The sequence below is a fragment of the Aegilops tauschii genome, chromosome 2, assembly GCF_002575655.3.
Source record: "Aegilops tauschii subsp. strangulata cultivar AL8/78 chromosome 2, Aet v6.0, whole genome shotgun sequence".
Taxonomy (NCBI): Eukaryota; Viridiplantae; Streptophyta; class Magnoliopsida; order Poales; family Poaceae; genus Aegilops; species Aegilops tauschii.
In genome coordinates this window covers 108805157-108820160 of record NC_053036.3, presented here as the reverse complement: position 1 = coordinate 108820160, position 15004 = coordinate 108805157, and the positions used below count along the sequence as shown (strand labels likewise).

Here is a 15004-nt window from a genome sequence, read left to right as displayed (position 1 = left end):
TTTTAGCATAAGGATTCCCTATTTCACAGCAGGATCCATTTTAATATGAGGTTAGCATATTTTCCACAAACAATCAGATATATTCATTCCTATGATACCTATCCAACCTAGCATGATGGTGAATGGAAGTAAGAAGAATAATTGACCTTATTTCATATTAACTCAAAATTCATGGATGCACACTTGCCAAATATTACCTCTGTTCCAAAATACCTTGCATATTAGGTTTCCTCAAGACAAGTCTTTGAATTAACTTTCATGTATGTAACTTTTGTGATAGAAAATCATAACCACAAATAAGTATTTGGAATATGAATCTAATGAAATCAATTTTTATGTCACAAAAAATATATATATGAATAGAGTAATTATTGACCAACGGCTTGTCCTAACGAAACCTAATAAGCTATGTATTTTGGAATGAAGGGAGTACAATTATCATCAACTCATTATGTGGATCAAGTTACCAGGCAGCAAAACTTGGGCTTGTAAGCATTGATGAATCTATGTGTGCTCAAGTGCTGCCTAAACCTGCAACCTAACTTCATATTCCCAAATTCTCTAGAGCTGCATGTGCACTAATATTCACACCACATCTAGTCATCTAGGCCATAACAGTTTCACACCAGGTAACTATAGATAAAGAAAGTTCTCTCGACACCTCTTTGGACAAACTTAAGCCACAGCTAGCCAGCGTGAAGCAAAAGAAAATCACACTACTTAATCTAAGATACAAAAATCTATTTTAACACAACAGTTCTCCATTTCCAGAAGTTTACCGAAATGGCGACCAAATTATAACAAAACGAGTAAAATCATAGCATGAATTCCTCACTACTGTGCAGCAAGGCACCCCATTTATTACACCAAGACCACACATTGCTCACACGAGATTAGAGAAAGATAAAAGCAAAGAAGTAACACTTGCGGTAGAGAAACGGGGAGAAATGATGATGCCTTCTACCACTACAGCTTGTACTTGTAGCGCGCGACCTCGGATTCGTTGGGGAAGAACCCCATGAGGCGTCCGGCGGAGTTCTGGTAGGCGTACATGAACCCTCCGAGGACCCCGATGAGGCCCCCCGTCACCATCGACGGCCCGCGGATCCCCGGCTTGATCCCTGCGAGCACCCCCCAAGAACGCGGATTTGAGCCTCCGGGGGCGAAGCGAAAGAGGACGGCCGTACGGGGAGGAGGTCAGGGGCTAGGAGGACGTACCGGAGAGGTAGCCGACGGTGACGGAGACGGCGGAGATGGTGGAGAGGCGCATGTAGTCGAGCGCGGAGAAGTTGCCGACGACCTTGGTGAAGGCGGGGTTCCGATCCACCACCGGGTACTCCGGCTTCACTGACGCGGTGATGTCGGTGTTCATCGCGCAGCCGCGGGGCTCGATTCGCTCCTTCCGGCGGGCGGCGCGGCGGCAGATTTGGTCGCTGGGAGGAGGAGGAGGTCGAGATTCAGGTGTGGTTCTCGGGCTCTCTCACTGGGAGAGACGCGAGAGTAGTGGGGGCGCTGTGTGTGGTAATGGGCTGGGCTTGATGCAGCCCAAGATCTGAAACACAGGCCGGCTTGTTTGCACTTCCTTGTAAGTGACGTTCGGCCCGGCCTACTACTACTCGTCGGAAACCCCTAAAAAAACTACTCATAGAGTCTACGAAGCCTCTCTCGCCTCGCTTTTGAAACATTATTTTGGGAAAAGCGAATAAAAATTTGAGAATCCGAATTATTTATGAACTTTCCTTTTTTTGAAATTGTGAACAATTTTTTGAAAATTATGAATAAATTTCGAAATTTCAATATTTTTGGAAAAGAACACATAATTTGAATATTTTTACTTTTTGGAAATTGGGCTTTTTAGAATAATGTGAACTAAAATTGATTTTTTAAAATTATTTTAAAAATATCACATGCCCTAGTCCAGTAAGCATGGTTCAAAATCCCTTACCCACTTGTCCATGTCCTAATTGTATCGTCGCTTATCCTTCTTTTTACCCTTGCCTAGATGGACCGAACGTTGGAGCCACCAATGCTTGAAATTTCAGCGAGGCAAGCGGAAGCACTGTCAACAAAGGTGCACAGATTCATGGATGCTTTGGTCATACTGGAAACAACCACACTCTGTTTCTTTTAATTTCGCATGGATTTGTTTCAAGTCAAAATTCATAAAGTTTGACCATGTTTGTAGAAAAAAATATCAACATTCAGAATACCAAAAAATATATTATTAGATGCATCATGGAATTAATTTTCGTACTATATAACTTTAAAATTTTAGATGTTAAATTTTTTTACATAAATTATATCAAATTTTACAAATTTTAACTTCCTTGAAATTTTATACTCAGAGTAAAAAGAAACGAAGGGAGTACATACTAAAAATTAATCTCTAAAAAAAATCAAAACGACACACGTCAGGCACCCACACCGAGTATGCATCGCGCGCACACACAAAGCACTCAAGGACATATACAACAGTCAACCACGCAGCGGAAACAAGCCCGCATTAGCACACATGCTCCTCGAGACGTTCACGGGAGATCAAATCTTGACTTGACATGGCGCAAATCTCCCCGGCAACGGCGCCAGAAATCCTTCTTGCTACCTCTTGAGTATGCGTTGGTTTTCCCTTGAAGAGAAAAGGGTGATGCAGCAAAGTAGCGTAAGTATTTCCCTCAGTTTTTGAGAACCAAGATATCAATCCAGTAGGAGACTACACGCAAATCCCCTAGTACCTGCACAAACAATTAAGAACCTTGCAACCAACGCGATAAAGGGATTGTCAATCTCTTCACGGTCACTTGCAAAAGTGAGATCTGATAAAGATAATAAGATAAATATTTTTGGTATTTTTGTTGTATAGATTGGAAAGTAAAGATTGCAAAATAAAATAGAGCGGAAACTTATATGATGGAAAGTAGACCCGGGGGCCATAGGTTTCACTAGTGGCTTCTCTCATGATAGCATATATTTACGGTGGGTGAACAAATTACTGCCGAGCAATTGTTAGAAAAGCGCATAGTTATGAGAATATCTACGCATGATCATGTATATAGGCATCACGTCCGTGTCAAGTAGAACGAAACGATTCTGCATCTACTACTATTACTCCACACATCGACCGCTATCCAGCATGCATCTAGAGTATTAAGTTCATAAGAATAGAGTAATGCATTAGGCAAGATGACATGATGTAGAGGGATAAACTCAAGCAATATGATATAAACCCCATCTTTTTATCCTCGATGCCAACAATACAATACGTGCCTTGCTGCCCCTACTGTCACTAGGAAAGGACACCGCAAGATTGAACCCAAAGCTAAGCACTTCTCCCATTGCAAGAAAGATCGATCTAGTAGGCCAAACTAGACCGATAATTCAAAGAGACTTGCAAAGATATCAAATCATGCATATAAGAATTCAGAGAAGAATCAAATATTGTTCATAGATAAACTTGATCATAAACCCACAATTCATCGGATCTCGGCAAACACACCGCAAAAAGTATTACATCGAATAGATCTCCAAGAACATCGAGGAGAACTTTGTATTGAGATCCAAAGAGAGAGAAGAAGCCATCTAGCTAATAACTATGGACCCGAAAGTCTGTGGGAAACTACTAACACATCATCGGAGAGGCTATGGTGTTGATGTAGAATCCTTCCCTGATCGATTCCCCCTCCGGCGGAGCGCCGAAAAAGGCCCCAAGATGGGATCTCACGGGTACAGAAGGTTGCGGCGGTGGAAAAGTTGTTTCGTGGCTCCCTAAGATGTTTTTAGGGTATAAGAGTATATATAGGCGAAAGAAGTAGGTCGGTGGAGCTACGAGGGGCCCACGAGGGTGGGGGCACGCCTACCCCCTGGGCGCGCCTCCCTGCCTCGTGGCCGTCTCGTTACTTCCTTGACGTTCACTCCAAGTCTCCTGGATTGCGTTTGTTCCAAAAACGATCCTCGCGTTTCATTCCGTTTGGATTCCGTTTGATATTCCTTTTCTATAAAACACTGAAATAGGCAAAAAACAACAACTGGCATTGGACCTCCGGTTAACAGGTTAGTCCTAAAAATAATATAAAAGTGCATATTAAAGCCCATTAAACATCCAAAACAGATAATATAATAGCATGGAACAATAAAAAATTATAGATACGTTGGAGACGTATCAACATCCCCAAGCTTAATTCATGCTCGTCCTCGAGTAGGTAAATGATAAAAACAGAATTTTTGATGTGGAATGCTACCTAACATAATTTTCAATGTAATTTTCTTTATTGTGGCATGAATGTTCAGATCCAAAAGATTCAAGACAAAAGTTTAATATTGACATAAAAATAATAATACTTCAAGCATACTAACTAAGCAATTATGTCTTCTCAAAATAACATGGCCAAAGAAAGTTCATCCCTACAAAATCATATAGTTTGGTCATGCTCCATTTTCGTCACACAAAAATGCTCTCATCATGCACAACCCCGATGACAAGCCAAGCAATTGTTTCATACTTTAGTATTCTCAAACTGTTTTAACTTCCACGCAATACATGAGTGTGAGCCATGAACATAGCACTATGGGTGGAATAGAATATGATAATGGGGGTTGTGTGGAGAAGACAAAAAGAAGAAAGTATCACATTGACGCGACTAATCAACGGGCTATGGAGATGCCCATCAATTGATGTCAATGCAAGGAATTGGGATTGCCATGCAACGAATGCACTAGAGCTATAAATGTATGAAAGCTCAACAAAAGAAACTAAGTGGATGTGCATCCAACTTGCTTGCTCATGAAGACCTAGGGCATTTGAAGAGGCCCATTGTTGGAATATACAAGTCAAGTTCTATAATGAAAATTCCCACTAGTATATGAAAGTGACAAAATAAGAGACTCTCTATCATGAAGACCATGGTGCTACTTTGAAGCACAAGTGTGGCAAAAGGATAGTAGCATTGTCCCTTCTCTCTTTTTCTCTCATTTTTTTGGGCCATCTTTTTTATTTGGCCTTTCTCTTTTCTTTTATTTGGCCTTCCTCTTTTTTTCCCTCACATGGGACAATGCTCTAATAATGATGATCATCACACTTCTATTTATTTACAACTCAATTATTACAACTCGATACTAGAACAAAATATGACTCTATATGAGTGCCTCCGGCGGTGTACCGGGATGGGCAATGAATCAAGAGTGACATGTATGAAAAATTATGCATGGTGGCTTTGCCACAAATACGATGTCAACTACATGATCATGCAAGGCAATATGACAATGATGAAGTGTGTCATAATAAATGAAACGGTGGAAAGTTGCATGGCAATATATCTCGAAATGGCTATGGAAATGCCATAATAGGTAGGTATGCTGGCTATTTTGAGGAAGATATAAGGAGGTTTATGTGTGATAGAGCGTATCGTATCACAGGGTTTGGATGCACCGGCGAAGTTTGCACCAACTCTCAAGGTGAGAAAGGGCAATGCACGGTACCGAAGAGGCTAACAATGATGGAAAGGTGAGAGTGCGTATAATCCATGGACTCAACATTAGTCATAATGAACTCACATACTTATTGCAAAAATCTACAAGTCATCAAAAACCAAGCACTACGCGCATGCTGTTGGAAATATGCCCTAGAGGCAATAATAAATTGGTTATTATTATATTTCCTTGTTCATGATAATCGTTTATTATCCATGCTAGAATTGTATTGACAGGAAACTCAGATACATGTGTGGATACATAGACAACACCATGTCCCTAGTAAGCCTCTAGTTGACTAGCTCGTTGATCAATAGATGGTTACGTTTCCTGACCATGGACATTGGATGTCGTTGATAACGGGATCACATCATTAGGAGAATGATGTGATGGACAAGACCCAATCCTAAGCCTAGCGCAAGATCGTGTAGTTCGTTTGCTAAGAGCTTTTCTAATGTCAAGTATCATTTCCTTAGACCATGAGATTGTGCAACTCCCGGACACCGTAGGAATGCTTTGGGTGTACCAAACGTCACAACGTAACTGGGTGGCTATAAAGGTGCACTACAGGTATCTCCGAAAGTGTCTGTTGGGTTGGCACGAATCAAGACTGGGATTTGTCACTCCGTGTAAACGGAGAGGTATCTCTGGGCCCACTCGGTAGGACATCATCATAATGTGCACAATGTGACCAAGGAGTTGATCACGGGATGATGTGTTATGGAACGAGTAAAGAGACTTGCCGGTAACGAGATTGAACAAGGTATCGGGATACCGATGATTGAATCTCGGGCAAGTAACATACCGATTGACAAAGGGAATTGTATACGGGATTGATTGAATCCTCGACATCATGGTTCATCCGATGAGATCATCTAGGAGCATGTGGGAGCCAACATGGGTATCCAGATCCCGCTGTTGGTTATTGACCGGAGAGTCGTCTCGGTCATGTCTGCGTGTCTCCCGAACCCGTAGGGTCTACACACTTAAGGTTCGGTGACGCTAGGGTTGTAGAGATATTAGTATGCGGTAACCCGAAAGTTGTTCGGAGTCCCGGATGAGATCCCGGACATCACGAGGAGTTCCGGAATGGTCCGGAGGTAAAGATTTATATATGGGAAGTCTTGTTTTGGTCGCCGAAAAAGTTTCGCGCATTATCGGTATTGTACCGGGAGTGCCGAAAGGGGTCCGGGGGTCCACCAAGGGGGTCCACCAGCCCCGGGGGGCCACATGGGCTGTATGGGTGTGTGCCTTGGCCTATATGGGCCAAGGGCACCAGCCCCAAGAGGCCCATGCGCCAAGAGATAAGGGAAAGGGAGAGTCCTAAAGGGGGAAGGCACCTCCGAGGTGCCTTGGGAAGGATGGACTCCTCCCTGGCCGCACCCTTCCTTGGAGGAAGGGCCAAGGCTGTGCCCCCCCTCTCCCTTGGCCCTATATATAGTGGGGGGGAGGGAGGGCAGCAAACACCTAAGCCCTGGCACCTCCCTCTACCTCCCGTGACACATCTCCCTCCTCCCGCAGCGCTTGGCGAAGCCCTGTTGGAATCCCGCTACTTCTACCACCACGCCGTCGTGCTGCTGGATCTCCATCAACCTCTCCTCCCCCCTTGCTGGATCAAGAAGGAGGAGACGTCGCTGCTCCGTACGTGTGTTGAACGCGGAGGTGCCGTCTGTTCGGCGCTAGGATCATCGGTGATTTGGATCACGACGAGTACGACTCCATCAACCCCGTTCTCTTGAACGCTTCCGCTCGCGATCTACAAGGGTATGTAGATGCACTCCTTCCCTCTCGTTGCTAGTAAACTCCATAGATTGATCTTGGTGATGCGTAGAAAATTTTGAATTTCTGCTACGTTCCCCAACAGTGGCATCATGAGCTAGGTCTATGCGTAGTTTCTATGCATGAGTAGAACACAAAGTAGTTATGGGCCTCGATTTTGTCAATTTACTTGCCGTTACTAGTCTTATCTTGATTCGGCGGCATCGTGGGATGAAGCGGCCCGGACCGACCTTACACGTACTCTTACGCGAGACAGGTTCCACCGACTGACATGCACTAGTTGCATAAGGTGGCTAGCGGGTGTCTGTCTCTCCCACTTTAGTCGGATCGGATTCGATGAAAAGGGTCCTTATGAAGGGTAAATAGAAATTGGCATATCACGTTGTGGCTTTTGCGTAGGTAAGAAACGTTCTTGCTAGAATCCCATAGCAGCCACGTAAAACATGCAACAACAATTAGAGGACGTCTAACTTGTTTTTGCAGGGTATGCTATGTGATGTGATATGGCCAAAAGGATGTGATGAATGATATATGTGATTTATGAGATTGATCATGTTCTTGTAATAGGAATCACGACTTGCATGTCGATGAGTATGACAACCGGCAGGAGCCATAGGAGTTGTCTTAATTTATTGTATGACCTGTGTGTCAATGAATAACGCCATGTAATTACTTTACTTTATTGCTAACTGTTAGCCATAGTAGTAGAAGTAATAGTTGGCGAGACAACTTCATGAAGACACGATGATGGAGATCATGATGATGGAGATCATGGTGTCATGCCAGTGACGAAGGTGATCATGCCGCGCCTCAAAGATGGAGATCAAAAGGCGCAAGATGATATTGGCCATATCACGTCACTTTATGATTTGCATGTGATGTTTATCATGTTTACATCTTATTTGCTTAGAACGACGGTAGCATAAATAAGATGATCCCTCACTAAAATTTCAAGAGACGTGTTCCCCCTAACTGTGCACCGTTGCGAAGGTTCGTTGTTTCGAAGCACCACGTGATGATCGGGTGTGATAGATTCTAACGTTCAAATACAACGGGTGTTGACGAGCCTAGCATGTACAGACATGGCCTCGGAACACATGCGAAACACTTAGGTTGACTTGACGAGCCTAGCATATACAGACATGGCCTCGGAACACAAGAGATCGAAAGGTCGAACATGAGTCGTATAGTAGATGCGATCAACATGGAGATGTTCACCGATGATGACTAGTCCGTCTCACCTGATGATCGGACACGGCCTAGTTTGACTCGGATCATGTATCACTTAGATGACTAGAGGGATGTCTCTCTGAGTGGGAGTTCATTAATCAGATGAACTTCATTATCATAAACATAGTCAAAAGGTCTTTGCAAATTATGTCATAGCTTACGCTTTAGTTCTACTGTTTAAGATATGTTCCTAGAGAAAATTTAGTTGAAAGTTGGTAGTAGCAATTATGCGGACTGGGTCCGTAAACTGAGCATTGTCCTCATTGCTGCACAAAAGGCTTATGTCCTTAATGCACCGCTCGGTGTGCTGAACCTCAGCGTCGTCTGTAGATGTTGCGAAACATCTGACATACACGTTTTGATGACTACGTGATAGTTCAGTGTGTGATGCTAACGGTTTAAAATTGTGGCACCAAAGACGGTTTTTGAAACGTCGCAGAACATATGAGATGTTCCGAAGACTGAAATTGGGATTTCAGACTAGTGCCCACGTCAAGAGGTATGAGACCTCTGACAAGTTTCTTAAGCCTGCAGACTAAGGGAGAAAAGCTCAATCGTTGAGCATGTGCTCAGATTGTCTGAGTGCCACAATCGCTTGAATCGAGTGGGAGTTAATCTTCCAGATGAGATAGTGATGGTTCTCCATAGTCACTGCCACCAAGCTATAAGAGCTTCGTGATGAACTATAACATATCAGGGATAGATATGATGATCCTTGAGCTATTCGCGATGTTTGACACCGCGAAAGTAGAAATCAAATAGGAGCATCAATTGTTGATGGTTAATAAAACCACTAGTTTCAAGAAGGGCAAGGGCAAAAGGGATACTTCATGAAACAGCAAATCATTTGCTGCTCTAGTGGAGAATCCCAAGGTTGAACCCAAACCCGAGACTAAGTGCTTCTGCAATGAGGGGAACGGTCACTGAAGCAGAACTACCCAAGATACTTGGTAGATGAGAAGGCAGGCAAGGTCGACAGAAGTATATTGGATATACATTATATGAATGTGTACTTTACTAGTACTCCTAGCAGCACCAGGGTATTAGATGCCGGTTCGGTTGCTAAGTGTTAGTAACTCGAAATAAAAGCTGCGGAATAAACGGAGACTAGCTAAAGGTGAGATGACGATATGTGTTGGAAGTGTTTCCAAGGTTGATGTGATCAAGCATCGCATGCTCCCTCTACCATCGAGATTTGGTGTTTGTGTTGAGCATGATTGGATTATGTTTATCGCAATACGGTTATTCATTTAAGGAGAATAATGGTTACTCTGTTTATTTGAATAATACCTTCAATGGTCTTGCACCTAAAATGAATCTCGATCGCAGTGATACACATGTTCGTGCCAAAAGATACAAAATAGTAATGATAGTACCACATACTTGTGGCACTGCCATTTGAGTCATAATGGTATATAACGCATGAAGAAGCTCCATGTAGATGGATCTTTGGACTCGCTCGTTTTTGAAAAGATTGAGACATGCGAACCATGTCTATTGGTATATATGCATGAAGAAACTCCATGCAGATGGATCGTTTGGACTCACTTGATATTGAATCACTTGAGACATGCAAATCATACCACATGGACAAGATGACTGAAAGGCCTCCTTTTCAGTAAGATGGAACAAGAGAGCAACTTGTTGGAAGTAATACATTTTGATGTATGCAGTCCAATGAGTGCTGAGGCATGCAGTGGATATCGTTATGTTCTTACTTCACAGATGATTTGAGTAGATGCTGAGTGTATTTACTTGATGAAACACAAGTCTGAATTATTGAAAGGTTCAAGTAATTTCAGAGTGAAGTTGAAGATCGTCGTGACAAGAGGATAAAATGTCTGTGATATGATCATAGAGATGAATATCTGAGTTACGAGTTTGGCACACAATTAAGACATTGTGGAAAGTGTTTCACGATTAATACCGCCTGGAACACCACAGTGTGATGGTGTGTCCGAACATCATAACTGCACCCTATTGGATATGGTGCATACCATGATGTCTTTTATCGAATTACCACTATCGTTTATGGGTTAGGCATTAGAGATAACCGCATTCACTTTAAAAGGGGCACCACGCAATTCCGTTGAGACGACACCATTTAGATAAATCTAAGTTGTCGTTTCTTAAAAGTTTGGGGCTGTGATGCTTATGTGAAAAGGTTTCAGGCTGATAAGCTCGAACCCAAAGCAGATAAATGCATCTTCATAGAATACCCAAAACAGTTGGGTATACCTCCTATTTCAGATCTGGAAGCAAAATTAATTGCTTCTAGAAACGAGTCCTTTCTCGAGGAAAAGTTTCTCTCGAAAGAATTGAGTGGGAGGATGGTGGAGACTTGATAAGGTTATTGAACCGTCACTTCAACTAGTGTGTAACAGGGCACAGGAAGTTGTTCATGTGGCACCTACACCAATTGAAGTGGAAGCTTATGATAGTGATCATGAAACTTCGGATCAAGTCACTACCAAACCTCGTAGGACGACGAGGATGCGTGCTACTTCAGAGTGGTACGTGATCCTGTCTTAGATATCATGTTGTTAGACAATACTGAACCTACGAGCTATGGAGAAGCGATGGTGGGCCCATATTCCGACAAATGGTTAGAAGCCATGAAATCCGAGATAGGATCCATGTATCAGAACAAAGCATGGACTTTGGTGAACTTGCCCGATGATCGGCAAGCCATTGAGATAAATGGATCTTTAAGAAGAAGACAGACATGGACGGTAATGTTACTGTCTATGAAGCTCGACTTGTGGCAAAGAGTATTTTCACAAGTTCAAGGAGTTGAATACGATGAGATTTTCTCATCCGTAGCGATGCTTAAGTCCGTCGGAATCATGTTAGCATTAGCTGCATTTATGAAATCTGGCAGATGGATGTCAAAAACAAGTTTCCGTACCAGTTTTCGTAAGGAAAGGTTGTATGTGATACAATCAGAAAGGTTTTGTCGATCCTAAGGATGCTAAAAGGTATGCTAGCTCCAGCGATCCTTCCATGGACTAGAGCAAGCATCTCGGAGTCAGAATATACGCTTTGATGGAGTGATCAAAGTTTGTTAGAAACTTGTATTTACAATAAAGTGAGTGGGAGCGCTACAACATTTCTCATAAGTATATGTGAATGACATATTGTTGATCCGAAATGATGTAAAATTTCTGGAAAGCATAAAGGGTTGTTTGAAAGGAGTTTTTCAAAGGAAGACCTGGATAAAGCTGCTTACATATTGGGCATCAAGATCTATAGAGATAGATCAAGACGCCTGATGATACTTTCAAAGAACGCACACCTTGACATGATTTTGGAAGAGTTCAAAGTAGATCAGCAAAGAAGGAGTTCTTGGCTGTGTTACAAGGTGTGAGTATTGAGTAAGACTCAAGACCTAACCACAGCAGAAGAGAGAGAAAGGACGAAGGTCGTCCCCTATGATTTAGACGTAGGCTCTACAATATGCTATGCTGTGTACCGCACATGAAGTGTGCCTTGCCATGAGTTGGTCAAGGGGTACAATAGTGATCCGGGAATGGATCACATGACAGCGGTCGAACTTATCCTTAGTATCTAGTGGACTAAGGAATTTTCTTGATTATGGAGGTGAAAAGGAGTTCGTCGTAAAGGGTTACGTCGATGCGAACTTTGACACTAATCCGGATGACTCTGAGTAGTAAACCGGATTCGTATAGTAGAGAAGTTATTTGAAATGGCTCCAAGTAGCGCGTGGTAGCATCCACAAGATGACATAGATATTCGTAAAGCACACACGGATCTGAAAGGTTCAGACCCGTTGACTAATAACCTCTCTCACAAGCATAACATGATCAAACCAGAACTCATTGAGTGTTAATCACATAGTGATGTCAACTAGATTGTTGACTCTAGTAAACTCTTTGGATGTTGGTCACATGGTGATGTGACCTGTGAGTGTTAATCACATGGTGATGTGAACTAGATTATTGACTCTAGTGCAAGTGGGAGACTGTTGGAAATATGCCCTAGAGGCAATAATAAATTGGTTATTATTATATTTCCTTGTTCATGATAATCGTTTATTATCCATGCTAGAATTGTATTGATAGGAAACTCAGATACATGTGTGGATACACAGACAACACCATGTCCCTAGTAAGCCTCTAGTTGACTAGCTCGTTGATCAATAGATGGTTACGGTTTCCTGACCATGGACATTGGATGTCGTTGATAACGGGATCACATCATTAGGAGAATGATGTGATGGACAAGACCCAATCCTAAGCCTAGCGCAAGATCATGTAGTTCGTTTGCTAAGAGCTTTTCTAATGTCAAGTATCATTTCCTTAGACCATGAGATTGTGCAACTCCCGGACACCGTAGGAATGCTTTGGGTGTACCAAACGTCACAACGTAACTGGGTGGCTATAAAGGTGCACTACAGGTATCTCCGAAAGTGTCTGTTGGGTTGGCACGAATCGAGACTGGGATTTGTCACTCCGTGTAAACGGAGAGGTATCTCTGGGCCCACTCGGTAGGACATCATCATAATGTGCACAATGTGACCAAGGAGTTGATCACGGGATGATGTGTTACGGAACGAGTAAAGAGACTTGCCGGTAACGAGATTGAACAAGGTATCGGGATACCGACGATCGAATCTCGGGCAAGTAACATACTGATTGACAAAGGGAATTGTATACGGGATTGATTGAATCCTCGACATCATGGTTCATCCGATGAGATCATCGAGGAGCATGTGGGAGCCAACATGGGTATCCAGATCCCGCTGTTGGTTATTGATCGGAGAGTCGTCTCGGTCATGTCTGCGTTTCTCCCGAACCCGTAGGGTCTACACACTTAAGGTTTGGTGACGCTAGGGTTGTAGAGATATTAGTATGCGGTAACCCGAAAGTTGTTCGGAGTCCCGGATGAGATCTCGGACGTCACGAGGAGTTCCGGAATGGTCCGGTGGTAAAGATTTATATATGGGAAGTCTTGTTTTGGTCGCCGGAAAAGTTTCGCGCATTATTGGTATTGTACCGGGAGTGCCGAAAGGGGTCCGGGGGTCCACCAGCCCCGGGGGGCCACATGGGCTGTAGGGGTGTGCACCTTGGCCTATATGGGCCAAGGGCACCAGCCCCAAGAGGCCCATGCGCCAAGAGATAAGGGAAAGGGAGAGTCCTAAAGGGGGAAGGCACCTCCGAGGTGCCTTGGGGAGGATGGACTCCTCCCTGGCCGCACCCTTCCTTGGAGGAAGGGCCAAGGCTGCGCCCCCCTCTCCCTTGGCCCTATATATAGTGGGGGGGAGGGAGGGCAGCAAACACCTAAGCCCTGGCGCCTCCCTCTCCCTCCCGTGACACATCTCCCTCCTCCCGCAGCGCTTGGCGAAGCCCTGTTGGAATCCCGCTACTTCCACCACCACGCCGTCGTGCTGCTGGATCTCCATCAACCTCTCCTCCCCCCTTGCTGGATCAAGAAGGAGGAGACGTCGCTGCTCCGTACGTGTGTTGAACGCGGAGGTGCCGTCTGTTCGGCGCTAGGATCATCGGTGATTTGGATCACGACGAGTACGACTCCATCAACCCCGTTCTCTTGAACGCTTCCGCTCGCGATCTACAAGGGTATGCAGATGCACTCCTTCCCTCTCGTTGCTAGTAAACTCCATAGATTGATCTTGGTGATGCGTAGAAAATTTTGAATTTCTGCTACGTTCCCCAACACATGCTACTAGGGGGATAGATTGGTAGGAAAAGACCATCGCTCGTCCTCGACCGCCACTCATAAGGAGGACAATTAAAGAAACACCTCATGCTTCAAATTTGTTACACAACGGTTACCATACGTGCATGCTACGGGACTTGCAAACTTCAACACGAGTATTTCTCAAATTCACAAGTACTCAACTAGCACAACTTTAATATTACCATCTCAATATCTCAAAACAATCATCAAGTATCAAACTTCTCATAGTATTCAATGCACTCTATATGAAAGTTTTTATTATACCCATCTTGGATGCCTATCATATTAGGACTAATTTTATAGCCAAAGCAAATTACCATGCTGTTCTAAAAGACTCTCAAAATAATATAAGTGAAGTATGAGAGATCAATAATTTCTATAAAATAAAACCACCACCGTGCTCTAAAAAGATATAAGCGAAGCACTAGAGCAAAATTATTTAGCTCAAAAGATATAAGTGAAGCACATAGAGTATTCTAATAAATTCCGATTCATGTGTGTCTCTCCCAAAAGGTGTGTACAACAAGGATGATTGTGGTAAACTAAAAAGCAAAGACTCAAATCATACAAGACGCTCCAAGCAAAACACATATCATGCGGTGAATAAAAATATAGCCTCAAGTAAAGTTACCGATAGATGAAGACGAAAGAGGGGATGCCTTCCGGGGCATCCCCAAGCTTAGGCTTTTGGTTGTCCTTGAATTTTACCTTGGGGTGCCTTGGGCATCCCCAAGCTTAGGCTCTTGCCACTCCTTATTCCAAAATCCATCAAATCTTTACCCAAAACTTGAAAACTTCACAACACAAAACTTCA

General features: G+C 43.4%; 1 protein-coding gene across 1 annotated transcript; it reads right to left on the bottom strand.

Annotated features, from left to right (window-relative positions):
• Positions 1-743: 743 nt before the first annotated feature.
• LOC109773541 (NADH-ubiquinone oxidoreductase 20.9 kDa subunit) lies at positions 744-1508 on the bottom strand. The gene is made up of 2 exons (XM_020332232.4): positions 1219-1508; positions 744-1121 (listed from the first exon to the last, which is right to left on the bottom strand). The coding sequence occupies exons 1-2, from the start codon at positions 1370-1372 to the stop codon at positions 967-969; spliced, it is 309 nt and encodes a 102-aa protein (XP_020187821.1). The 5' UTR covers positions 1373-1508; the 3' UTR covers positions 744-966.
• Between the last annotated feature and the right edge of the window lie 13496 nt (positions 1509-15004).

What these genes read in the sequence shown, in the direction of transcription:
- LOC109773541 (XM_020332232.4), bottom strand. Translation starts at nt 1,372, where the DNA reads ATGAACACCGACATCACCGCGTCAGTGAAGCCGGAGTACCCGGTGGTG. An exon ending in CACCGTCGGCTACCTCTCCG is followed by an intron (nt 1,122 to 1,218) that starts GTACGTCCTCCT and finishes GGGTGCTCGCAG; the next exon opens with GGATCAAGCCGGGGATCCGC.